This window comes from Bombina bombina, chromosome 6, assembly GCF_027579735.1.
Source record: "Bombina bombina isolate aBomBom1 chromosome 6, aBomBom1.pri, whole genome shotgun sequence".
Taxonomy (NCBI): domain Eukaryota; kingdom Metazoa; phylum Chordata; class Amphibia; order Anura; family Bombinatoridae; genus Bombina; species Bombina bombina.
The window spans coordinates 489,008,824-489,035,124 of record NC_069504.1 but is presented as its reverse complement, the minus strand read 5'-3'; the positions used below and the strand labels follow the sequence as shown (position 1 = coordinate 489,035,124).

General features: G+C 39.8%; 1 protein-coding gene across 1 annotated transcript in view; it reads left to right on the top strand.

The window, feature by feature from the left end:
• Positions 1-26,301, top strand: part of SEMA7A (semaphorin 7A (John Milton Hagen blood group)) — a 104,211-nt gene that overhangs the window by 53,867 nt on the left and 24,043 nt on the right. The window contains exons 6-8 of the mRNA XM_053717332.1: positions 1,875-1,994; positions 5,782-5,918; positions 23,569-23,741. Of these exons, the coding sequence (XP_053573307.1) occupies positions 1,875-1,994; positions 5,782-5,918; positions 23,569-23,741 (430 nt within the window). The remainder of the gene's footprint in view (positions 1-1,874; positions 1,995-5,781; positions 5,919-23,568; positions 23,742-26,301) is intronic.

Genomic DNA, 26,301 nt, shown 5'->3' with positions numbered 1-26,301 from the left:
GCCAAAGTAATAATGTCTCCATAATAAAGAGAGAACTGTATCAAATCATTTGAATTTCAATTGTGAAAGTTTACATATCTGCATAATAAATCATATCCATAAAAGTTTTCTGTATACATCATGTGTAGGAATCACAGATTCTGCATGTATTATAGAGCACAACGAAGCTAATAATCCTGTGTATGCAGTATTCTCACTTAGAAGGGAAGTGTCAATACTTATCCAACTAAGGAGAATTATATCAATCTTGTGCTTCTTTTTGTCAGATTACAATCTCTAAACGTTGACTGGTATTGTCAGTTTTTTTCCAGTTATCACAATCTTAAAATGCTTCTACAGTTAATACCCCTCAAGTTTAAAATGGTTACTTCTTAAAGACAACAGAAGATAATTATCTGAGTCTTTAATCTTTTGATTTTTATACATTAAAATCCTAATGCACAGAATTAAGGACAAACAAAAAGGAGATTTTTTTGGGGGGTTGCAGGGCCTATATGTTGAATGATCAGTTTTAGCAGTGTGTAGTGATGCCAATAGACGTGTCTAATTAACCTGTTGTGCTCAAAATACCTAGAGAATATGCGTATATTTAAGGGATTTTAACAGGACATTATTATAGTGGGTATCTGGTGAATTATTGATGTAGCTAATTTGTTTTAGTGTAAAACTGCTTATTATTATTAATTTTTAACTTTGATTGAGCGGGTTATGTTTATATCTGTTTAGTAATGTCACTTCTCATCCAACATGGTAAGTGAAATTTTAATATGTTTTAGCCATCGGCAAAACCAATGTTACATATAAGTATTGAGAATTTAGATTGTGACCAGAAAAAAGAGGACTAACACGTTAATTATCGGCCATTTTTTCACCGAAAGTCTTAATGAAAAAAAATGCTTCCAAATTGATGGTTATGATCGTGTCAACAACAAAAAGGGCTCACCTGCAACTATTAACATGTTGTAAACATCTGATTGTGATCAGCCCCTAAGTCTTTGCAAAAGTGTCATCACTTGATTTACCTAAGCTACATATCTTTGTTTCATACAGATGATTTTTTTTAAATAAATGTATATGTAAATTAAAACTTTCAAATTTGACAGTTTCGGGGTGTGGTAATACTACTGTGTTTAACAATATATGATTAACAATTTCTTTTCTATTAAACTCACATTTTCGCTCAATATTATATGGTATTTGCTAAACTCTTTTGTTGTTATATGTTTACATTTTTTTTTCAAATGATCTGTGTATTGTACCATAATAGAAAAAAGAATATATTTTGTGTCCAAGGCTTGTTTTAATATTGTTCCAGCTTTGCTACTTTTTAATTAAAGTGAAGAAACGATTAGGTAAACATTATATCAACATTCTTTCTGATACTCGTCCTGACATTTGTGTAATATTTGTAATAATTCATTTTTAAAAGGGTTTATATATTGAACTAGCACAATTGTAGATAGCCAGCTTTGGATTATATGCTTGCAAAGGAATGTGCCGTTTGTTTTCGTAACTAACGTTTCCTAAGTGGGGAATGACATTTATTTACACACATTTAAACCTAGCAGGCACCTTTTTTTAGTGTTTATAATACACCATATAACTTGCCTTATTGCACAGTAAAAACACTTCCTTTAAACGCCCATATTGCACCATCTTATCTCGCTTATCTATATGTCCTCCTATAGCACTCTAAAACCTCTCCATATAACCCCTGTCATTGTACCATATAACCCATTTCTATAACGTTTTATTCCTCATCATATTTGTACATTTCATTCTCTTTCCTGAATTCTTCTTGCTAACCTCTCTCTTTGTTTTCTTGTTTCTATGTAACTTTGCTATCTTAATTACTGAGATTGTATTCCTCTCAGGGAATGAGACATATTCTACAATTGTCCACCAGACAAACAACGGACGGACAATGCAACCAAAGTTCAAAAAAATTCATGGCAGTAAACCACTATTATGCACAGGAGACAAGCTAGTGAAAAGTGAGTATGAAAAGTATCAATCTTAAATAATCTAATCTAAACAAATAGCATCAATATAATGACAAAGAGGAGTAAATCCTAAGTGAACAAAATAAGAGAATGAACACAAGACAAGAAATAAAAGGGAGACAGCACATAGTGAAGAACAGATGTTAAAATGAAGGGGCCTATTTATCAAAGCGTCAACTATGTTGCATTCACCGGCGTCAATACGCTCGCCAGACATTGCCAAAAATCTCTGCCGCAGACCTGAATACGATCTCCTTATTTATCAAAAATTCCGTCAAAAACATGCGCGTCAAGTACGGTGTGAAGAGCATCAGATTGGTGTTAACTAACAGTCATCGATGTCTCAGTTATTTGGGTTTTTCCCAACTTTATTTATACCATTTCATTACTGTCCATGAACAATCACATTTCTCTAAAGCTAATCTTCTATTTTTCAACTGTTAATGTCCAAGAAATAGCTACATTTATACCTCAACAAACAATATCTCATAGAAAGTTATTTTTATATTGATTTCTTATACAAAATCTGTTATATGATACTTTCACATACAATAATGTGTATTTGTGTTTCTAGAAGTCATGATATGCTTTTATCTCATATTTTTTTAATGATTATTAATGCTAGAATTTGTACATATATCTTTGCACATACTTGTATATATATATATATATATATATATATATATATATATGTGTGTATGTGTGTGTGTGTGTGTTATGTCAGAAATCTTTTGCAAACATATTAACATGTCCCTAAATTCCTTTTTTTTGTTCTAAACAATGCTGTCTTTCATATCTGTGTTTATTTATACCACTATATGTATATAGTGTACATCTATTATTATTCTGAGCAGGAATAATTGTGAATATAGCATGTAATCAGGGTATCATATGTATTTATTTGCAATCAATGGATATTTTAAGAGCTGGACCAGTTTTCTCTCTGTATCTGTGTAACCCCTCCTGATTGCAATCTAGTTTTAAAAACCACCCCTTCACAGGTGTTATAAAATGGGCTGGCATATAAGATGACATTTCTTACTGAAAAAGAAATTCAAGAGAAGGAAGAAATACACTGAAAATAGCATGCCAGTAGAGGTGATTTTAATTTCTGCTCTATCAGAATCATGACAGTTTAAAGTTAGGTGGGCTATCCCTTTGAGCAATCAGTTTAAGATTATATTGAATCAAACATCAATTTGAATTTTAAAATCCTTGTCTAAAATATTACACTGAGTGTCCTAATGTCAGCATCAGTTTATCTTTAATTCTAATTTCGCATATACATACTTTCAAAGTATAATACACAATGTAACAAATGGCGCTTACAAGTTCTGATGAGTGATCAGTGACACAAGTATCGAGCAATTTGATTTGTTAGTGATAGTGTATAATGTGTATTTGAATCAGATTGGCTGATGTCATAAATCATGTGATTATGCATATTCCAATCAAAAGTGGTGGAAAAAATCAATAGTGTGTGGAATGTTTAGGAGTTTTAGGAGCGTCATAATTGGTGCGAAAAGTGTTGAGTCAAATATGGTGCAAAGTGGAGAGTGGGACTTGTATTACATGGCTTAAACATGGTGCACATAGATTTTTCCAAAAAATAAAAAGGAAGTTAGCTATATTATGTTGTGTATTTATTTCATTTTTATCTTTATATCTATTAGTGCGACAGGTTTGGGGCAAAACTTTTCAACAAATTTGTAGAAATAATATTGTCCCCTTGCTTTGTAATGAGAGACAAATTTGTAGAATAATTCATAAGTAGTAATGTATTTTTAATTTTATCCTTATATCTACTAGTGCACCAAATGTGGAGCAATAATATTGTTTGAATTCGAAAGGGTATACAAATTTAATAAAGTTTCTAATTTACTTTTATTATGTCATATGCTTCATTCTCTTGCAGCATCAAACATAAGCTTTCTGTGTTTTCAGACTCCCATTGAGTTTAATGGCATCCGCGACCTCAAGGGTGGTGGATTGAAAACTAGGTTGGAAAAGACGCGAGTGTAAATGTAGATTTTTTGATAACTTCGTGAGAGCTTCAAATAGTGTCGATTAGGAGGGTGAATGAACACAATTTGGCTCGAATACCACGGTTTTCTGATTTCTGGTTAATTTTATGAGTCCTAGCTCGCGGTAGCAATAACCAACCACTTGTAATGGCCGGTTATTTATTGCTCACCTGTAAATTGGCAAATTTGACCATTTAAAGGGCACGCAATAAATTAGCGCTCTACTTGTAATCTAGCCCTTTATCGTCTCAACTCCTTTTGAAGGAGATGGCATGTCACAACATACATGCGTATAGGACAGACACCGTATTTTTTAGAGACTAACGGCTTGAAGAGAAATCACACAAAATCTTTTTTATTTTATTTTATTTTAGACCTTATAATGTAGAAGTTTCTTATTCACATAAAGAGCACTACATAGTGATATACACATGTCTCAAGGTAAAATTTGTGTTTCTACATTTTTTGGAGGGGACTCACTGTACGGATGAGAATTCTTAGATAATCTCAACTGAGCAGAGAGCTTTAGATCATCAGGACCTAAAACATTATTAACTAAACATTATTTTATATAGGCAAAGTTCAATCTTTTCTATCGGACCTCTGATTGGCTATAGCTGGAGAATAAGTAAATGATTTACATGGGCTATATTCATGGGTGGATTTGCAAAAACAATGTTTAATTTCTAATATATGTTATATTAGCAAGTGAGTAAGCACCGGATCAGCCCAAGCATGGAAATAATCACAATCCCGTCTGTTACATAAACTTGAGGGATGGAGTTGAGAAACATTTGTTTAGACAAGAACTATTTGTAGGATAACAAAAAAAATGCGGATATAAAGTAGAAAGTGATGAGCCAACAGAGATTTGTGATTTAAAGGGACAGTAAACACCTTTAGATGTTTATATAAAATATTTAGTTATGTGTAAAAAACTATTTTGCAATATACTTTCATTATTTATTTTGCCCCCTTTTATGTACTTGAGCTTTGAAAGTTGGAGATTTTCTAATTTTCAGACCTTGAAATGTACCCTGCTCACGTCTTAAGCAGATCTGGAAGCAGGTGCAGTGGCACCAGGGCCCAAGTACTGGGGGGGGGGGGGGGCATAGCAGTCTATATATAGGTGTATGCAGAATGTTTACAATCCTAAGGCATGGGAGATTTTTATTGGTGCAGGTTGCAAGTCCATCTATCTATCTATCTATCTATCTATCTATCTATCTATCTATCTATCTATGTATCCACAAATCGTATGTAGAGCAGCATCTATATTATTAGTACTGCTTACTACTGAGTTACCATTTGGGGCCCAAAAAAATTGCAACAGGGCCCTCTGTTAAACAGGTCTGTCACTGTTCTGAAGGTTACCCCTTGTACATATGTTTCCCTTATTGGATTTAGCAGATAACTGTAAAACAGTGAAAGTTAAATTAACTTTATGACTATTGAAGTTAAAATAATGATAAATTGTTTAAAAAACAAAACATTAAGACTTGGCTCTATAGCAGCACAACAGAAATGACAAGGTGTTTACTGTCTCTTTAAGCAAAGGATTGAGGAACAAAATAAGGAGAACTGAGACAAAAAAGGTTCACTGCAGTAAATAGAAGAAAACCTATTGTGGTGATAATCTGACATACACACAGCAGGAGAGCAGACATGTGTGTTTGACAACCTCTCTGTCTTTGATTGACACGTTCCTTCTCTTCATTTTATTGTTCCACAACTTTCTTATCTTCCCTTATTAGACCCTCACTATGTAAAGGCTCTGTTGGTGGAGAAGGAGGACAGAGACCAGGATAAGATTCTGCTGTTTTTCAGAGAGGACAACAAGGAGAGCCAAATAACAGAACCCAGAGTTTCTATGGTGGCACAGCTGTGCAAGGTAAGGAAAGGGGATGGGGAAGGTAACAAAATTAAGGGTAACCCTAACAAGGGACAAAGGCCTCTAGTTATCAAGCCGTCAACCGCAAATACGCTGGAATTCTGCAGCCTATTTGTGGCGAGTCTGATTCGCCATAGTTATCAAGCCCTACAGCCCGGCAAAAGTAGAATCTAGTGACGTAACATACGATCCGCCGGACTCAGTCCGACACAGATCGATGGTTACGTCACTACAGATGTTCCCGAACGCAAGTTCGGCACAATCTGACTACTTTTGGTAGTTATCAAATACCTACCAGGTACGCTCGCCACTATTCCGGCCCAGCGTACCTGGTTTTCAATCCGCAGCCCTGGAGGCGGCGGATCCCATAGGAATCAATGGAAGTCTGACAGCAGAGAGAGCTTATGTTCACTGCTGCCCGATATCCCATTGATTCCTATGGGAAGTGTCTGAACCTAACACCCTAACATGTACCCCGAGTCTAAACACCCCTAATCTGCCCCCCCGGACCCCGCCGCACCTAAATAAACTTATTTCCCCTTAAACCGCAGCTCCCGGACCCCGCCGCCACTATAATAAACTTATTAACCCCTAAACCTCCACTCCCGGACCCCGCAGCCACCTACATTATACCTATTAACCCCTAATCTGCCGCCCCCTATACCGCTGCCACCTACATAAAGTTATTAACCCATATCCTGCCTAGGAGTTTAACCCCTAAACCGCCGCACCCGGAGCCCTCCGCCACCTAAATGACATTTATTAACCCCTATCCTGCCCCCCTACATCCCCGCCACCTACAGTACATTGATTAACCCCATAATCTACCCCCCTACACCGCCGCCACTATATTAAATGAATTTACCCCTAACTCTAACACCCCCCTAACTTAAATATTATTTAAATTTATCTAAATAAATATTCCTTTCATTAAATAAATTAATCCTATTTAAAACTAAATACTTACCTATAAAATAAACCCTAAGATAGCTACAATATAATTAATAATTACATTGTAGCTATTTTAGGATTTATATTTATTTTACAGGTATATTTGTATTTATTTTAACTAGGTACAATAGCTATTAAATAGTTAATAACTATTTAATAGCTACCTAGTTAAAATAAATACAAAATTACCTGTAAAATAAATCCTAACCTAAGTTACAAAGACACCTAGCACTACACTATCAATAAATTAATTAAATTAATAAACTACAATGATCTAAAATAAAATACAATTAAACAAACTAAACTATATTACAAAAACAAACACTAAATTACAAAAAATAAAAAAATATTACAAGAATTTTAATCTAATTACACCTAATCTAAGCCCCCTAATAAAATAAAAAAGCCCCCCCAAAAAATAAAATTCCCTACCCTAAACTAAATTACAAAAGTAATCAGCTCTTTTACCAGCCCTTATAAGGGCTTTTTGCGGGGCATTGCCCCAAAGTAATCAGCTCTTTTACCTGTAAAAAAAGCAATACAATACCCCCAAACATTACAACCCACCACCCACACACCCCTACTCTAAAACCCACCCGATCCCCCCTTAAATAAACATAACACTAGCCCATTGAAGATCACCCTACCTTGAGCCGTGTTCACCCAGCCGGGCACCACTGGTCATCCGATGGGGCAAAAGAGGACATCCGGACCGGCAGAAGTCTTCATCCGATCGGAGCAGAAGAGGTCCTCCAAGCGGCAGATGTCTTCATCCAAGCGGCATCTTCTATCTTCAATCAACCGGAGCGGAGCCATCTTGAATCCAGCCGACGCGGAGCCATCCTCTTTTTCCGATGTCCTAACAGCGAATGAAGGTTCCTTTAAATGACGTCATCCAAGATGGCGTCCCTCGAATTCCAATTGGCTGATAGGATTCTATCAGCCAATCGGAATTAAGGTAGGAAAAATCCGATTGGCTGATTACATCAGCCAATCAGATTGAAGTTCAATCCGATTGGCTGATTGGATCAGCCAATAGAATGCGACGTCAATTCTATTGGCTGATCCAATCAGCCAATCGGATTGAACTTCAATCCGATTGGCTGATTACATCAGCCAATCGGATTTTTCCTACCTTAATTCCGATTGGCTGATAGACTCCTATCAGCCAATCGGAATTCGAGGGACGCCATCTTGGATGACGTCATTTAAAGGAACCTTCATTCACTGTTAGGACATCAGAAGAAGAGGATGGCTCCGCGTTGGCTGGATTCATGACCAGTGGTGCCCGGCTGGGTGAACACAGCTCAAGGTAGGGTGATCTTCAATGGGGTAGTGTTAGGTTTATTTAAAGGGGGATCGGGTGGGTTTTAGAGTAGGGGTGTGTGGGTGGTGGGTTGTAATATTGGGGGGGTATTGTATTGCTTTTTTTTTACAGGTAAAAGAGCTGATTACTTTGGGGCAATGCCCCGCAAAAAAGCCCTTTTAAGGGCTGGTAAAAGAGCTGATTACTTTTGTAATTTAGTTTAGGGTAGGGAATTTTATTTTTTTGGGGGGCTTTTTTATTTTATTAGGGGGCTTAGATTAGGTGTAATTAGATTAAAATTCTTGTAATATTTTTTTATTTTTTGTAATTTAGTGTTTGTTTGTTTTTGTACTATAGTTTAGTTTATTTAATTGTATTTTCTTTTAGATAATTGTAGTTTATTAATTTAATTAATTTATTGATAGTGTAGTGTTAGGTGTCTTTGTAACTTAGGTTAGGATTTATTTTACAGGTAATATTGTAATTATTTTAACTAGGTAGCTATGAAATTTTTATTATCTATTAAAACTATTGTACCTAGTTAAATAAATACAAATATACCTGTAAATAAATATTAATCCTAAAAATAGCTACAATGTAATTATTAATTATATTGTAGCTATCTTAGGGTTTATTTATAGGGTAAGTATTTAGTTTTAAATAAGGATTAATTTTTTTAATGATAGGAATATTTATTTAGATAAATTTAAATAATATTTAAGTTAGGGGTGTTAGGGTTAGGGTTAGACTTAGGTATTGGGTTAATTCATTTAATATAGTGGCGCGGTGTAGGGGGTAGATTAGGGGTTAATCAATGTACTGTAGGTGGCGGCGGTGTAGGGGGGGCAGGATAGGGGTTAATAAATGTAATGTTCGGTGGCGGAGGGCTCCGGGTGCGGCGGTTTAGGGGTTAAACTATTAATTTATTTGCGGGCGGAGTCCGGGATCCGGCAGGATAGGGGTTAATAACTTTATGTAGGTGGGCGCAGATTAGGGGTTAATAGGGTTTAATCTAGGTGGCGGCGGGGTCCGGGAGCGGCAGTTTAGAGGTTCATATAATTATTATAAGTGGCGGCGGGGTCCGGGAGCGGCGGTTTAGGGGTTAATATATTTATTATAGTTGCAGCAGGGTCCGAGAGCGGCAGTTTAGGGGTTCATAAGATTTATTATAGTGGTGGCGGGAAATACGGGAGCGGCGGTTTTAGGGGTTAATATATTTATTATAGTTGCGGCGGGGTCCGGGAGCTGCGGTTTAGGGGTAATAAGTATATTTAGGTGCGGGCGGGCTCCGGGAGCGGCCGGTTTAGGGGGAAAAACTGTATAGTTTAGTGTTGGTGCTTAGTGACAGGCTAACCAGAAAGCTGCGAAGAAGCGATGAGGCAGCGAGATCGATGACTGTCAGTTAACAACAGTCCGCTGCTCATCGCTCCGTACTTGATGCGCGGCTTCTTGACAGCTTTCTTGATAACTTTGGCAAACGTATTCAGGTCCGCGGCGGGCGATGTAAGGCGAGCTTAGGCGAGCGTATTGGGCCGGCGAATGCAGGTAAGTAAGACAGCTTGATAACTAGAGGCCAGAGGGTAAAGATTAAATAAGGAGTTTAATAGAAGTGAAGAAAGTTCTGTAAAATGAAAGGAAAACAGAATAGAAAGAGAAAGAAATATGCAGTAGAGGACATGGATAGTGAGAAGAACTAAGACAAATTTAGGAAACAGGCCTGCAGTAATAAAGGAAGTATTTCTGTAACACAATGCACTATGTGTTCTCTATTTCAGTCAATAGAGTTCCTTAAAAAGTACATCACATGACCTAGTACAGTTTTCTTTCTAGAAAGGACTTGAAAAATAATAATAAACTATTTATCTAACAATTTGGGAGCATTAATAACATCACTGAGCTCAATCCATTTCGCTTGTATTTTTGTGCTAGTGTTATAAGTCTGGAAGGATTCCGGCTATCCCGACTGGGTAACTCCGCCAATGGATCCTCCCCGATACCTGGAACCTGTCGCTATGTAGCGAGAAAGTGATTTTAGGCAGAACTCACCCAAATAACTAGAAAGACTAGCATTCAGGTGAAAACACAAAGTACACTTTATTGATAAAAACAGAATTTATGCTTACCTGATAAATTACTTTCTCTTTTCGTGTATCCAGTCCCACGGATTCATCCTACTTGTGGGATATTCTCATTCCCTACAGGAAGTAGCAAAGAGAGCACACAGCAGAGGCTGTCCATATAGCTCCCCCCAGGCTCCGTCCCCCCTCAGTCATTCGACCGACGATAGGAGAAAAAAAGGAGAAACCATAGGGTGCAGTGGTGACTGTAGTTTTAAAACAAAAAATTTTTATCCTGACTTAAATGCCAGGGCGGGCCGTGGACTGGATACACCGTAAGAGTAAGTAAGTTTATCAGGTAAGCATAAATTCTGTTTTCTCTTACAAGGTGTATCCAGTCCACGGATTCATCTTTACTTGTGGGATACCAATACAAAAGCTTTAGGACACGGATGAAGGGAGGGAACAAGTCAGGTAACCTAAATGGAAGGCACCACTGCTTGCAAAACTTTTCTCCCAAAAATAGCCTCCGAAGAAGCAAAAGTATCGAATTGTAAAATTTGGCAAAAGTATGCAGAGAAGACCAAGTCGCTGCCTTACAAATCTGTTCAACAGAAGCCTCATTCTTGAAAGCCCATGTGGAAGCCACAGCTCTGGTGGAATGAGCTGTAATTAGTTCAGGAGGCTGCTGTCCAGCAGTCTCATAAGCCAATCGGATGATGCTTTTCAGCCAGAAGGAAAGAGAGGTAGCAGTCGCTTTCTGACCTCTTCCTCTTACCAGAATAGACAACAAACAAGGATGATGTTTGTCTGAAATCTTTAGTTGCTTTTAATAGAATTTTAAAGCACGAACCACATCAAGATTGTGTAATAGTCCGTTCCTTTCTTAGAAACTGGATTAGGACACAGAGAAGGAACAATAATTTCCTGGTTAATATTCTTATTAGAAAACACTTTCGGAAGAAAACTAGGTTTGGTACGCAAAACAACCTTATCTGCATGGAACACCAGATATAGGTGAATTACACTGCAAAGTAGACAATTCTGAAACTCTTCGAGCAGAGAAAATAGCTACCAAAAACAAAACTTTCCAAGATAATAACTTAATATCTATGGATGTAAAGGTTCAAACGGAACCCTTGAAGAACTGAAAAAACTAAATTAAGACTCCATGGAGGAGCCAAGGTTTATAGACAGGCTTAATTCTGACTAAAGCCTGTGCAAACGCTTGAACGTCTGGTACTTCTGCCAGACGCTTGTGTAACAGGATAGACAGAGCAGATATCTGTCCCTTTAAGGAACTAGCTGACAAACCTTTCTCCAATCCTTCTTGGAGAAAAGACAATATCCTGGGAATCCTAATCTTACCCCACGAGTAACCCTTGGATTCACACCAACAAAGATATTTCCGCCATATCTTATGGTAAATCTTCCTGGTGACAGGCTTTCTAGCCTGGATCAGAGTATCTATAACCGATTCAGAGAACCCACGCTTAGATAGAATTAAGCGTTCAATCTACAAGCAGTCAGTTGCAGAGAAACTAGATTTGGATGCTTGAATGGACCCTGAATTAGAAGATCCTGCCTCGATGGCAGTGTCCAAGGTGGACAGATGACATGTCCACTAGGTCTGCATAACCAAGTCCTGCGTGGCCACGCAGGCGCTATCAGAATTACAGAAGCCTTCTCCTGTTTGATTCTGGCTACCAGCCGAGGAGAGAAGGGGAAACGGTGGAAAGACATAAGCCAGATTGAAGGACCAAGGCGCTACTAGAGCATCTATCAGTGCCGCCTTGGGGTCCCTGGACCTGGATCCGTAAAGAGGAAGTTTGGTGTTCTGACGGGACCGCATCAGATCCAATTCTAGAATGCCCCATAGCTGGGTCAGCTGAGGCAAAAACCTCCGGGTGGAGTTCCCACGCCCCCGGGTGAAAAGTCTGACGACTTAGAAAATCCGCCTCCCAGTTGTCTACTCCTGGGATGTAAATTGCAGATAGGTGGCAGGAGTGATCCTCCGCCCATTTGATGATCTTGGTTACTTCCTTCTCACTAGGGAGCTCTTTGTTCCTCCCTGATGATTGATGTACGCTACAGTCGTGATGTTGTCTGATGAATTTGGGCCGCCGCTAGTTGAGGCCATGCCTGGAGCGTGTTGAATATCACTCTCAGTTCCTGAATGTTTATCGGGAGAAGAGACTCTTCCCGAGACCCATAGGCCCTGAGCTTTCAGAGAGTCCCAGACCGCACCCCTGCCTAACAGACTGGCATCGGTCGTGAAAATGATCCACTCCAGTCTGCGGAAGCACATTCCCTGAGACAGGTGATCCTGAGAGAACCACCAGAGAAGAGAATCTCTGGTTTTCTGGTCCAGTAGTATTTGAGGAGACAAATCTGCATAATCCCCATTCCACTGTTTGAGCATGCACAGTTGCAGTGGTCTGAGATGAATTCGGGCAAAAGGGACCACGTCCATTGCCGCAACCATTAATCCGATTACCTCCATGCACTGAGCTACAGAAGGCAGAGGAATGGAATGAAGAACTCGCAAGTAGTTAAAAGCTTTAACTTTCTGACCTCCGTCAGAAATATTTTTCATTTCTACCAAGTCTATTAGTGTTCCCAGAAGGGAACCCTTGTGAGCGGGGACAGAGAACTTTTTTCGACGTCACCTTCCACCCGTGAGACCTTAGAAAGGCCAGAACAATGTCCGTATGAGCCTTGGCTCTGTGAAAAGACGACGCCTGTATTAAGATGTCGTCTAGGTAAGGTGCTACTGCAATGCCCCGCGGTCCTTAGTACCACTAGGAGGGACCCTAGCACCTTTGTAAAAATTCTGGGGGCAGTGGCCTAACCCGAAAGGAAGGGCCACAAACTGGTAATGCTTGTCCAGAAAGGTGAACCTTAGGAACTGATGGTGATCTTTGTGGATAGGAATATGTAGGTACGCATCCTTTAGATCCCACGGTAGTCATATATTGACCTTCCTGGATCATCGGCAAAAATTGTCCGAATGGTTTTCATTTTGAATGATGGAACTCTGAGGAATTGTTTAGAATTTTTAGATCCAGGATTGGCCTGAAAGTTCCTTCCTTTTTGGGAACTACAAACAGGTTTGAGTAAAAACCCAGTCCTTGTTCTGCAATTGGAACTGGATATATCACTCCCATCTTAGTAGATCTTCTACGCAATGTAAGAACGCCTGTTTCTTTGTCTGGTCTGAAGAGACAAACGAAAAATGTGGAACCTTCCCCTTGGAGGAGAGTCCCTTGAATTCTAGAAGATATCCCTGGGGTAACAATCTCTAAAGCCCAGGGATCGTGAACATCTCTTGCCCAGGCCTGAGCGAAGAGAGAGAGTCTGCCCCCTACCAGATCCGGTCCCGGATCAGGGGCCACCCCTTCATGCTGTCTTAGTAGCAGCCGCAGGCTTCTTGGCCTGTTTACCTTTGTTCCAGCCCTGCAAGTGTTTCCAGGTTGCTTTGGGACTGTGAAGCGTTACCCTCTTGCTTTGCGTTTGCAGAGGTTGAAGCAGGGCCGCTCCTGAGTTGCGAGAGGAGTGAAAATTAGCCTTGTTTTTCGCCTTAAAATGGTCTATCTTGAGGGAGGGCATGGCCCTTTCCCCCAGTGATATCCGAAATAATTTCTTTCAACTCGGGGCCCGAAAAGGGTCCTTTCCCTTGAAAGGAATATTTAGTATTTTGTTTTGGACGACACGTCAGCCGACCACGATTTGAGCCAAAGCGCTCTCCGCGCCATAATGGCAAAACCAGAATTTTTCGCCGGTAGCTAATTGTAAAGCGGCATCTGTGATAAAAGAATTAGCCAGCTTTAGGGCATGAATTCTATCCATGACTTTGTCATATGAAGTCTCCCTCTGGAGCGACTCCTCCAGCGCCTCAAACCAAAAAGCCGCTGCAGTAGTTACAGGAATAATGCAGGCAATCGGGTTGAAGAAGGAAACCTTTTTTGAACAAATATTTTCTTTAGTAAACCTTCTAATTTTTTATCCATAGGATCTTTGAAAGCACAACTGTCTTCTATTGGTATCGTTGTGCGCTTGGCTAGTGTTGAAACTGCTCCCTCTACCTTAGGGACCATCTGCCACGCATCCCGCCTGGGGTCAGTTATGGGAACATTTTCTTAAAGATAGGGGGGGAACAAAAGGTACACCTGGTCTCTCCCACTCCCTAGTTACAATATCCGCCACCCTCTTCGGGATCAGAAACGCATCAGTGTATACAGGGACTTCTAGAAACTTGTCCATTTTACACAATTTTCTGGGACCACCATGGGGTCGCAATCATCCACCGTAGCTAAAACCTCCTTAAGCAGTACGCGGAGGTGTTCCAGCTTAAATTTAAACGCTAAGGAATCTGATTCTGCCCGCTGAGAAACCTTTCCTGTGTCAGAAATTTCTCCCTCGGACAGCACATTCCCTCACTGCCACTTCAGAGTGTTGTGAGGGTACAACGGATAAATTCATCCAAAGCTTCTGATTGCTCATCCTCTGTTCTTAAAACTGAGCTTCACGCTTTTTAGGAAAAACTGGCAGTTTGATAGAAAGGCCGCAAGGGAATTATCCATGACCTGCTGCTAATTGTTGTAATGTAATAGGGGCCAACGCGCTAGAGGTACTAGGCATCGCTTGCGCGGCGTAACTGGTGTCAACACATGGGGAGAGGAAGGTGGACTATCCTCATTACCTTCCGTTAAGAATCATCTTGTGCAACATTTTTAAGTGTCACTGCATGGTCTTTAAAATGCATACGGCTAGATTTAGAGTTCGGCGGTAGCCGTCAAAACCAGCGTTAGAGGCTCCTAACGCTGGTTTTGGGCGCCCGCTGTATTTGGAGTCAGTGATTAAAGGGTCTAACGCTCACTTTACAGCCGCGACTTTTCCATACCGCAGATCCCCCTACGCCATTTGCGTAGCCTATCTTTGTCAATGGGATCTTTCTAACGCTGGTATTTAGAGTCGTTTCTGCAGTGAGCGTTAGAGCTCTAACGACAAGATTCCAGCCGCCTGAAAATAGCAGGAGTTAAGAGCTTTCTGGCTAACGCCGGTTTATAAAGCTCTTAACTACTGTACCCTAAAGTACACTAACACCCATAAACTACCTATGTACCCCTAAACCGAGGTACCCCCACATCGCCGCCACTCGATTAAAAATTTTAACCCCTAATCTGCCGACCGCCACCTACGTTATACTTATGTACCCCCTAATCTGCTGCCCCTAACACCGCCGACCCCTGTATTATATCTATTAACCCCTAACTTGCCCCCCACAACGTCGCCGCAAGCTACTTAAAATAATTAACCCCCTAATCTTCCAACCGCAAATCGCCGCCACCTACGTTATCCCTATGTACCCCTAATCTGCTACCCCTAACATCGCGACCCCTATGTTATATTTATTAACCCCTAATCTGCCCCCCCACAGAACGTCGCCGACACCTACCTACACTTATTAACCCCTAATCTGCCGAGCGCGACCTGAGCGCTACTATAATAAAGTTATTAACACCCTAATCCGCCTCACTAACCCTATCATAAATAGTATTAACCCCTAATCTGCCCTCCCTAACATCGCCGACACCTACCTTCAATTATTAACCCCTAATCTGCCGACCGGAGCTCACCGCTATTCTAATAAATGTATTAACCCCTAAAGCTAAGGTCTAACCCTAACACTAACACCCCCCTAAGTTAAATATAATTTTTATCTAACGAAATAAATTAACTCTTATTAAATAAATAATTCCTATTTAAAGCTAAATACTTACCTGTAAAATAAATCCTAATATAGCTACAATATAATTTATAATTATATTATAGCTATTTTAGGATTAATATTTATTTTACAGGCAACTTTGTAATTATTTTAACCAGGTACAATAGCTATTAAATAGTTAAGAACTATTTAATAGTTACCTAGTTAAAATAATAACAAATTTACCTGTAAAATAAATCCTAACCTAAGATATAATTAAACCTAACACTACCCTATCAATAAAATAATTAAATAAACTACCTACAATTACCTACAATTAACCTAACACTACACTATCAATAAATTAATTAAACACAATTGCTACAAATAAATAAAATTAAATAAACTATCTAAAGTACAAAAAATAAAAAAGAACTAAGTTACAGAAAATAATAAAATATTTACAAAGATAAGAAAAATATTACAACAATTTTAAACTAATTACACCTACTCTAAGCCCCCTAATAAAATAACAAAGCCCCCCCAAAATAAAAATTCCCTACCTCTATTCTAAAATACAAATATTACAAGCTCTTTTACCTTACCAGCCCTGAACAGGGCCCTTTGCGGGGCATGGCCCCAGAATTTCAGCTCTTTTGCCTGTAAAAAAAAACATACAATACCCCCCCCCAACATTACAACCCACCACCCCACATACCCCTAATCTAACCCAAACCCCCCTTAAATAAACCTAACACTACCCCCCTGATGATCTCCTACCTTGTCCTTCACCATGCCAGGTTCACCGATCCGTCCTGGCTCCAAGATCTTCATCCAACCCAAGCGGGGGCTAGACATCCACTGAAGAAGTCCAGAAGAGGGTCCAAAGTCTTCCTCCTATCCGGCAAGAAGAGGACATCCGGACCGGCAAACATCTTCTCCAAGCGGCATCTTCTATCTTCTTCCATCCGATGACGACCGGCTCCATCTTTGAAGACCTCCAGCGCGGATCCATCCTCTTCTTCCGACGACTAGACGACGAATGACGGTTCCTTTAAGGGACGTCATCCAAGATGGCGTCCCTCGAATTCCGATTGGCTGATAGGATTCTATCAGCCAATCGGATTAAGGTAGGAATTTTCTGATTGCTGATGGAATCAGCCAATCAGAATATAGTTCAATCCGATTGGCTGATCCAATCAGCCAATCAGATTGAGCTCGCATTCTATTGGCTGTTCCGATCAGCCAATAGAATGCGAGCTCAATCTGATTGGCTGATTGGATCAGCCAATCGGATTGAACTTGATTCTGATTGGCTGATTCCATCAGCCAATCAGAAAATTCCTACCTTAATTCCGATTGGCTGATAGAATCCTATCAGCAATCGGAATTCGAGGGACGCCATCTTGGATGACGTCCCTTAAAGGAACCGTCATTCGTCGTCTAGTCGTCGGAAGAAGAGGATGGATCCGCGCTGGAGGTCTTCAAGATGGAGCCGGTCGTCGTCGGAAGAAGAAGATAGAAGATGCCGCTTGGAGAAGATGTTTGCCGGTCCGGATGTCCTCTTCTTGCCGGATAGGAGGAAGACTTTGGACCCTCTTCTGGACTTCTTCAGTGGATGTCTAGCCCCCGCTTGTGGTTGGATGAAGATCTTGGAGCCAGGACGGATCGGTGAACCTGGCATGGTGAAGACAAGGTAGGAAGATCATCAGGGGGGTAGTGTTAGGTTTATTTAAGGGGGGTTTGGGTTAGATTAGGGGTATGTGGGTGGTGGGTTGTAATGTTGGGGGGGGGTATTGTATGTTTTTTTACAGGCAAAAGAGCTGAAATTCTTGGGGCATGCCCCGCAAAGGGCCCTGTTCAGGCTGGTAAGGTAAAAGAGCTTGTAATATTTGTATTTTAGAATAGGGTAGGGAATTTTTTATTTTGGGGGGGCTTTGTTATTTTATTAGGGGCTTAGAGTAGGTGTAATTAGTTTAAAATTGTTGTAATATTTTTCTTATCTTTGTAAATATTTTATTATTTTCTGTAACTTAGTTCTTTTTTATTTTTTGTACTTTAGCTAGTTTATTTAATTGTATTTATTTGTAGCAATTGTGTTTAATTAATTTATTGATAGTGTAGTGTTAGGTTAATTGTAGGTAATTGTAGGTAGTTTATTTAATTATTTTATTGATAGGGTAGTGTTAGGTTTAATTATATCTTAGGTTAGGATTTATTTTACAGGTAAATTTGTTATTATTTTAACTAGAGTAACTATTAAATAGTTCTTAACTATTTAATAGCTATTGTACCTGGTTAAAATAATTACAAAGTTGCCTGTAAAATAAATATTAATCCTAAAATAACTATAATATAATTATAAATTATATGTAGCTATATTAGGATTTATTTTACAGGTAAGTATTTAGCTTTAAATAGGAATTATTTATTTAATAAGAGTTAATTTATTTCGTTAGATAAAAATTATATTTAACTTAGGGGGGGTGTTAGTGTTAGGGTTAGACTTAGCTTTAGGGTTAATACATTTATTAGAATAGCGGTGAGCTCCGGTCGGCAGATTAGGGGTTAATAATTGAAGGGTAGGTGTCGGCGATGTTAGGGAGGGCAGATTAGGGGTTAATACTATTTATGATAGGGTTAGTGAGGCGGATTAGGGGTTAATAACTTTATTATAGTAGCGCTCAGGTCCGCTCGGCAGATTAGGGGTTAATAAGTGTAGGCAGGTGTCGTCGACGTTGTGGGGGCAGATTAGGGGTTAATAAATATAACATCGGGGTCGGCGATGTAGGGGCAGCAGATTAGGGGGGTACATAGGGATAACGTAGGTGGCGGCGGTTTACGGAGCGGCAGATTAGGGGTTAAAAGTGTAATGCAGGGGTCAGCGATAGCGGGGGCGGCAGATTAGGAGTTAATAAGTGTAAGGTTTAGGGGTGTTTAGACTCGGGGTACATGTTAGGGTGTTAGGTGCAGACGTAGGAAGTGTTTCCCCATAGGAAACAATGGGGCTGCGTTAGGAGCTGAACGCTGCTTTTTTGCAGGTGTTAGGTTTTTTTTCAGCTCAAACAGCCCCATTGTTTCCTATGGGAGAATCGTGCACGAGCACGTTTTTGATGCCGGCCGCGTCCGTAAGCAACTCTGGTATCGAGAGTTGCATTTGCGGTAAAAATGCTCTACGCTCCTTTTTTGGAGCCTAACGCAGCATTTGTTTGAACTCTCGATACCAGAGTTAAATTTATGGTGCGGCCAGAAAAAAACCCGCGGAGCGTTAACAGCCCTTTTACCCGCCAAACTCCAAATCTAGCCGATAGATACCTTAGCACACTTTAAACACAAATGTAAAGGGGTTCCGCCATGGCTATTAAACACATAGAACAACGTCTATCTTAAGGCTCTGACATGTTAAACAGACTGAGACAGCACTCAAATACAGAAAAAATACAATTTTAGAAAAAACAGTACTGTGCCTTTAAATAATAAAAAGCGCACACTTTTTTACTAAATCTCAAAAAATAAACCAATCTTTATGAAATTTTCACCATATGATCCTAATGCTTTGAAATGATTGCACAGTGAATTTCAATTAACCCCTTAATGGCCAAACCGGAGCAAAGTAAAGCTGGCAACCGGTTAGCAAACTACAGCACCATGCCACAGCAATCTGCTGTGGCCCTACCTTCCTTGGGATTAGTTTTGATCGAAAATAAGCCTCTATGAAGTCCTCAAGTAATCTATGGACCCTCCACGTGAAGCTGCATGAAGCTGTCTGCAATAACAACTGCGCAATTGAGGCGCGAAATTTAGGCCCCCTCCCTCTCCACTCTGGAGTTGTGGGGCCTTCACAAGCCTAAATAGGTGTCTAAATATATGCCATGTGGAATAAACCCCATAAAACGTTCCAAGTGTAATAAAAACTTGTAAAAAGATCAGATTTTTGTTATAAAATAATCGACGATTGCCCTTAACAGTGTCCACCAGTGTTTTGAGCCCTTTTAAATAAGCCTTCCTTCTATACTAAGTCTCAGAATATGGCTTACCTTCCCCACATGGGGATTCTTGTCAGTCTTCTAGCATTACTAAGTCTTGTTAGAAAAAAAATGACTGAGCATACCTTATAGCAGTTAAGCCTGCAAAACTGTTCCCCCCCAACTGAAGTTTTCTGGTACTCCCCCAGTCCTGTGTGGGAACAGCAATGGATTTTAGTTACAACATGCTAAAATCATTTTCCTCTCAGCAGAAATCTTCATCACTTCTGCCACAGAGTAAATAGTACAAACCGGCACTATTTTAAAATAACAAACTCTTGATTGAAGAAATAAAAACTACAAATCTAAGCACCACATTCACTTTACCCTCCCGTGGAGATGCTACTTGTTAGGAGCGGCAAAGAGAATGACTGGGGGGCGGAGCTGAGGTGGAGCTATATGGACAGCTCTGCTGTGTGCTCTCTTTGCCACTTCCTGTAGGGAATGAGAATATCCCACAAGTAAGGATGAATCCATGGACTGGATACACCTTGTAAAGAGAAAACACACAACATTGATACAAAAACTGATCTTGATTAACAAGCCTTATCTGATCCTCACATCTTCCGCCATTCCCGCCCCTCCAGACAGGCTGGCGCCTCCATTGTGTCCATTGTTCCCGACAGTGTCAGCAGTACAAGGATGGTTATTCGGGGTGATCCCTGGGAGCGGCGGCCCGTCCAGGGTGTCGTTGGAAAGCCCCTGGCCCCCAGCTACTTCAGTCCAAAAAGCGCATTGATCCATGGCTGGGGGGTCAGAGTTATAGCTTATCCAACATACACCGGGCAGGCTATTGTAAGAGGGGGTAAAAATCCTGGGTCCCTGGGATGAAGGGGCCCAGGGACCCGAGCTGATGTGGCCACCCGGCGGTTCCATGGGCCGGCCAGACGAAGAGTGGTTTGTTGAATAGGGCTCAGAAACCCTGGTTCCCAATGGAGCTCACCTCCGGCAATCGGCCCTCCTCTTGCCCCCCCATGGGGTACCAATCCCAAAGAGAGCAGAGCTCTGGGCAAGGGGCCTTTGAAGCGGCCGGAGGTAAAGTGTCCCGGAGGGTACTGGGTGCGGGGGGCCGGGCCGGCAGTTCCAGGAGCCCGGCCGGCTGGAGAGGGATAGGTCGGTCAGAGACCAGCTCTTTGAAGATCAGATGGACCAATGAAGACAAGGGATACCAAAGCTCTGGGAGATTGTGGTTGCTCTGAGGAGCCCAAACCCACAGAGAAACAACAGGGAGGGGGGGTAGAGCTAGGGGTTTAACCCCTACAGCCCGATATCCATGACAAAGTTCATGCAAAAACAAAACAAAAAAATCCTAAATGAAATTGTAACCTTTGTTGTAATTTAGCAAAGATAAAGGAAGTGGTTGCTCTTGTGTTACTTAACATTTACATACATTTGTTTATCTGCACAGACATGCTGACCATTAGGAAAATAATGCTTTGCATTTAAAATTTTACTGAAATATGTTTTAAATATTTTTGACCTCATGTAAAAGATGTAGAAATGCAAGATTTTAATGCCAGTATATTCATACTAGCATTGAATAAAGGGTCTTGTATATTTACCACATGGTATTGAACATTTTTCTTTAAAACACCATTATTTTCAACATAGATTGGCATAAGTCCAAAATAATTGGAAGGTGGCTGGTTATGAATGTGCTTGAGAGGCGCACATGCATGTTCATTGTATGTGCATGTTTTGCAAACATTCCAATCAAATCAGAAGAAGCATTTGGACCCATATTACAAGTGGAGAACTATTGATAGCACAGGCATTTGTAATTTCTGTGTTTTGTATCTACCTAGGGAAATTAGAAATGCCTGTGTTACCCTGGGTGTTCCCAGTTAATTTTTTTGAAAGCATGCATTGTGTGCTGCTTGGTTAGGGTCCCAGGAGGGGAGAGACTTTGATGTAGTCCTGGGCTTAAACCTTTTAGCGCCAAATACAACTGACTCTACCATTTTTGCTTTTAAATATCACTGTGTGCCTGCTAGTGAGTGCCAGGTTTTTTTGTGTGTTGTGTTGATAATTTTTGTAAGTTTCCCTCTGTGCCCGTCACTCAGGCTGCGCATATAATATCAGAATATTTTCTTCTGATTGAAGAGCAATGCTATTTAAACTATTTCTTAACACACCTTCGACTTTAGAGCACTTTGGCTTAACGCACCTTCAGTTTAGCGCTCAAGTGAAATTTGGAACAAGTGCGCCCCATAGAAGTCTATGAGTTGAGGGAGTTAGTGAGGCCACGCTATCCATTCTCCATATGGCTTTTTGCTCAAAGGAAAACGTTTTACTTTCAACTTGTTATATGAGTGCAAGAATTAAAGCTCTATTGATTTTATTTGAGCAGTTAGTGGTCAATAGAGTTAATATTTTTGCTCTCCACTTATAATCTTGGTCTTTATGTACTATTAACTTGCATGCCTGCATGACTTGAGGGGACACTCAAGTCAAATAAACTTTTATGATTCAGAAAGAGAATGCAGTTTAAGACACTTTCCAATTTTGCACAGTCTTTTATATACACACTTTCTGGGGAATAGGATCCTATTGAGCAAATGTACAAGCTTACAGGGTATACATATATTAGCCTGTTATTGGCTGATGTCTGTCACATGATGCAGTGGGCTGGAAAATGGTAGAAAAAAATAATTTGTCAGAAAAAAATCTACTGCTTATTTGAAATTCAGAGTAGATGTTATAGCATTGCCTTTTTATATCTGGCCAATACAGGGGTCAAGCCCTACAAAAGAAGTGTGGGAACTCACCAAGACTTCCACACCCTCACAAATATTATTGTTTTATACACACACATACACACAAAAACACTATATTTATATGTATTTAGTCTATGCACCTCAGTTAATAAAAGCAAATTAAAACCAAAGAAAGGTTGAATTGTTGCTATTAGGTCTGAGACAAATTCTCTGTCACAGAGTCTCACCCACTTAAGGTGCAATAGTCCTATTTCTGCTGATGGGAGCTAAATAACCCCAAAGGCAAGCCACACAGAAATGTAAGCTGAAAGGCTTGCATTTAGTGTATTGTACGAAGTGTTACTGACCATTACTAGAGGATCTCACTATCCCTCTAACCCAACTGTGCTCTAGCTCCTCTCACCATCAGCAGCAGCAGTGTTTACTGAAGCATTTCTGTTCTCTTTCCAGGGGGAACTTAGCTCAACCTGCAAAATGAGTACATGAACTCTGTTCTCATGCGTTCCTGCTGGACTTGACCCCTGGGCCAATAATTATTTAAAATACACTAATTAGATATGTGGAATTGTTATATAAGGTGCAAAGTTTTATTCAGCTGCCTGCTTCCTGTAACTAATACTTGATCTCCCTTTAATTTCCAATCACATTCTTCTTGCCACCATCATGCTTTCTTTAACCCATCATTTGTCTGCATAATTCATTTTATGGCTCCCGCCACTTGCCCTTGTTTCATGTCTTTGGCTTTCTAAATTCTACTGTATATTTTCTCTACTTTCAGTGCATCTCATTTTATCTGATGGTTTACTGTCATTTACCTCTTACTCTCCTAAAATTCATTCCTATTGCCAGCTCTCCTTTCATTTACATTTGGTTCACTTTCTCAGGGGGATCAAGGAGTTGATAGCTCTATAAACCCATATGAATTTGGCACAGCAATGAAGTCCCGCCTATTGTGTGGAAATGAAAAGACCTTGCAATTCTATCCTACACTCCAAGACGTCTTCCTGCTGAAAAGCAAGGAAGGGACTCGCATATATGGCCTCTTTACCAGTGCATGGTAAGAAAAACATGTATTTGTATTCCAAAACATAATCCTTTACTTAGGAATGCATTAAAAATGACCCCTATATATTGAGTGGGTACATTGTAATGTTAAAAAAAGATGTATATAAGTTTAAAAGGACTGCAAACTTATTAGTATATAATGAAGATACTGATCGGAATTACAAGGCATGTTGGTCATCTCTGCTTTCTTGCACAAAGTGTCACTGTCCTTCTAAGAAGTAGCAAGCTAGCAAACACCTTTTTATACCATAAAAAAGTTCACATTTCAGCAGGAATATGCTCTACACCATGTTGTCATCCAAAATCCTGACTACCATGTGAGCTGACTACAATGTAAGGGTTTTATAAAAGTAATACATTAACACTGAACAGTCTGACTACTGCTGTGCAAGCATGATATTTGTCATCCCATGGTATGGTACATATCATCATAGAACCATGTGTTTACAGAGTACTTTCCAAAGCTGAAGAACAAAATTCAGTGGTTTCGGAAGTTGATGCAGTTCAGTGGGCTGTTTCCGTTATTCCAATATGATGCATTAATCACTAAATGCTGAGTACAGTATTATCTCTGGGAGGAATAACGCAAAAATCTATTTTCTGAGGAAAATAATTACAGAAAATTATTTTATTTGGTCTTTAAATACTTAACAATTAAGAAAACGTCACATTCTTCTTAAAATATTAATGGTGAGAAGTTTTTTGAGTGAGCAGACCTGTTTTCACCCATGCAACATATAAAGATATAAAGATATTTCTAGATGGCTTGTGCTCTCTGGGCTTGTGAGATTCTATAAGAAATATGTCCATACTATAAAGCCCTTCTTGTAATTCAGATTTTACAATGTGTCTCACAAAGGGGTGTTCCCTGCGTTATGTATGTGTAAGTGTTGTATATATTACAATAGGATACAATTTTTTTTTTTAAATCTTATAAAACTAATTGTATTGTAAAATCACATTAAAATTGTAACAAAAAAAATTGTATTTATGAAAATATGAATATTTCACATTCCAATGTTCTTCACATAGCAGAATATATTCTATTTATTCATAAATACTTATTTCTACATATATATGATGGTATTTAGGTACAATATATACTGTATATATATATATATATATATATATATATATATATATATATATATATATATATATATATATTATATATATATATATATATATATATGCACACAAGTGGATATAAAAATTCTACATGCCCCTGTTAAAGGGGCCTATTTATCAAAGGTCTTGCGGACCTGATCTGACAGTGCGGATCAGGTCCGCAAGACCTCGCTGAATGCGGAGAGCAGTACGCTCTCTGTATTCAGCATTGTACCAGCAGCTCACAAGAGCTGCTGGTGCAATGCCGCCCCCTGCAGACTCGCAGCCAAACGGCCACCAGTAGGGAGGTGTCAATCAACCCAATCGTATTTGATCGGGTTGATTTCCGGCGATTCCTGTCCTCCTGCTCAGAGCAGGTGGACAGGGTTATGGAGCAGCGGTCTGAAGACTCGCCAGAAACACGGGCCCACAAGCTGCATTCGGAGCTTGATAAATGGGCCCCAAAATGTCAGGTTTCTGTGATGTAAAATAATTAGACTAAGATAAATAATTTCAGAACTTTTTCCACCTTTAATGTGACCTATAAACTACACAACTCAATTGAAAAACAAACTCAAATCTTTAAGGTGGAGGGAAGTAAACAAAAAAAACTAAAATAATGTGGTTGCATAAGTGTGCACACCCTCTTATAACTGGGGATGTAGCTGTGTTCAGAATTAAGCAATCACATTCAAAACCATGTTAAATAAGAGTCATCACACACCTGCCATAATTTAAAGTGCCTCTGATTAACCCCGAATAAGGTTCAGCTGTTCTAGTAGGTCTTTCCTGACATTTTTTTAGTCGCGTCCTACACAAAAGCCATGGTCCGCAGAGAGCTTCCAAAGCATCAGAGGGATCTTATTGTTAAAAGGTATCAGTCAGGAGAAGGGTACAAAAGAATTTCCAAGGCATTAGATATACCATGGAACACAGTGAAGACAGTCATCATCAAGTGCAGAACATATGGCACTACAATGACATTACCAAGAACTGGATGTCCCTCCAAAATTGATGACAAGACGAGAAGAGAACTGGTCTGGGAGGCTACCAAGATGCATACAGCATCATTAAATGAGCTGCAGGAATATCTGGCAAGTACTGGCTGTGTGGTACATGTGACAACAATCTCCCGTATTCTTCATATGTTTGGTCTTTGGGGTAGATGGCAAGACGGAAGCCTTTTCTTATGAAGAAAAACATCCAAGCCCAGCTAAATTTAGCAAAAACACATCTGAAGTCTCCCAAAAGCATGTGAGAAAAGGTGTTATGGTCTGATGAAACCAAGGTTGAACATTTTGGCAATAAAACAACACTGCATATCACCAAAAGAATACCATACCCACAGTGAAGCATTGTGGTGGCAGCATCATGCTTTGGGACTGTTTTTCTTCAGTTGGAACTGGGGCCTTATTCAAGGTAGAGGGAATTATGAACAGTTCCAA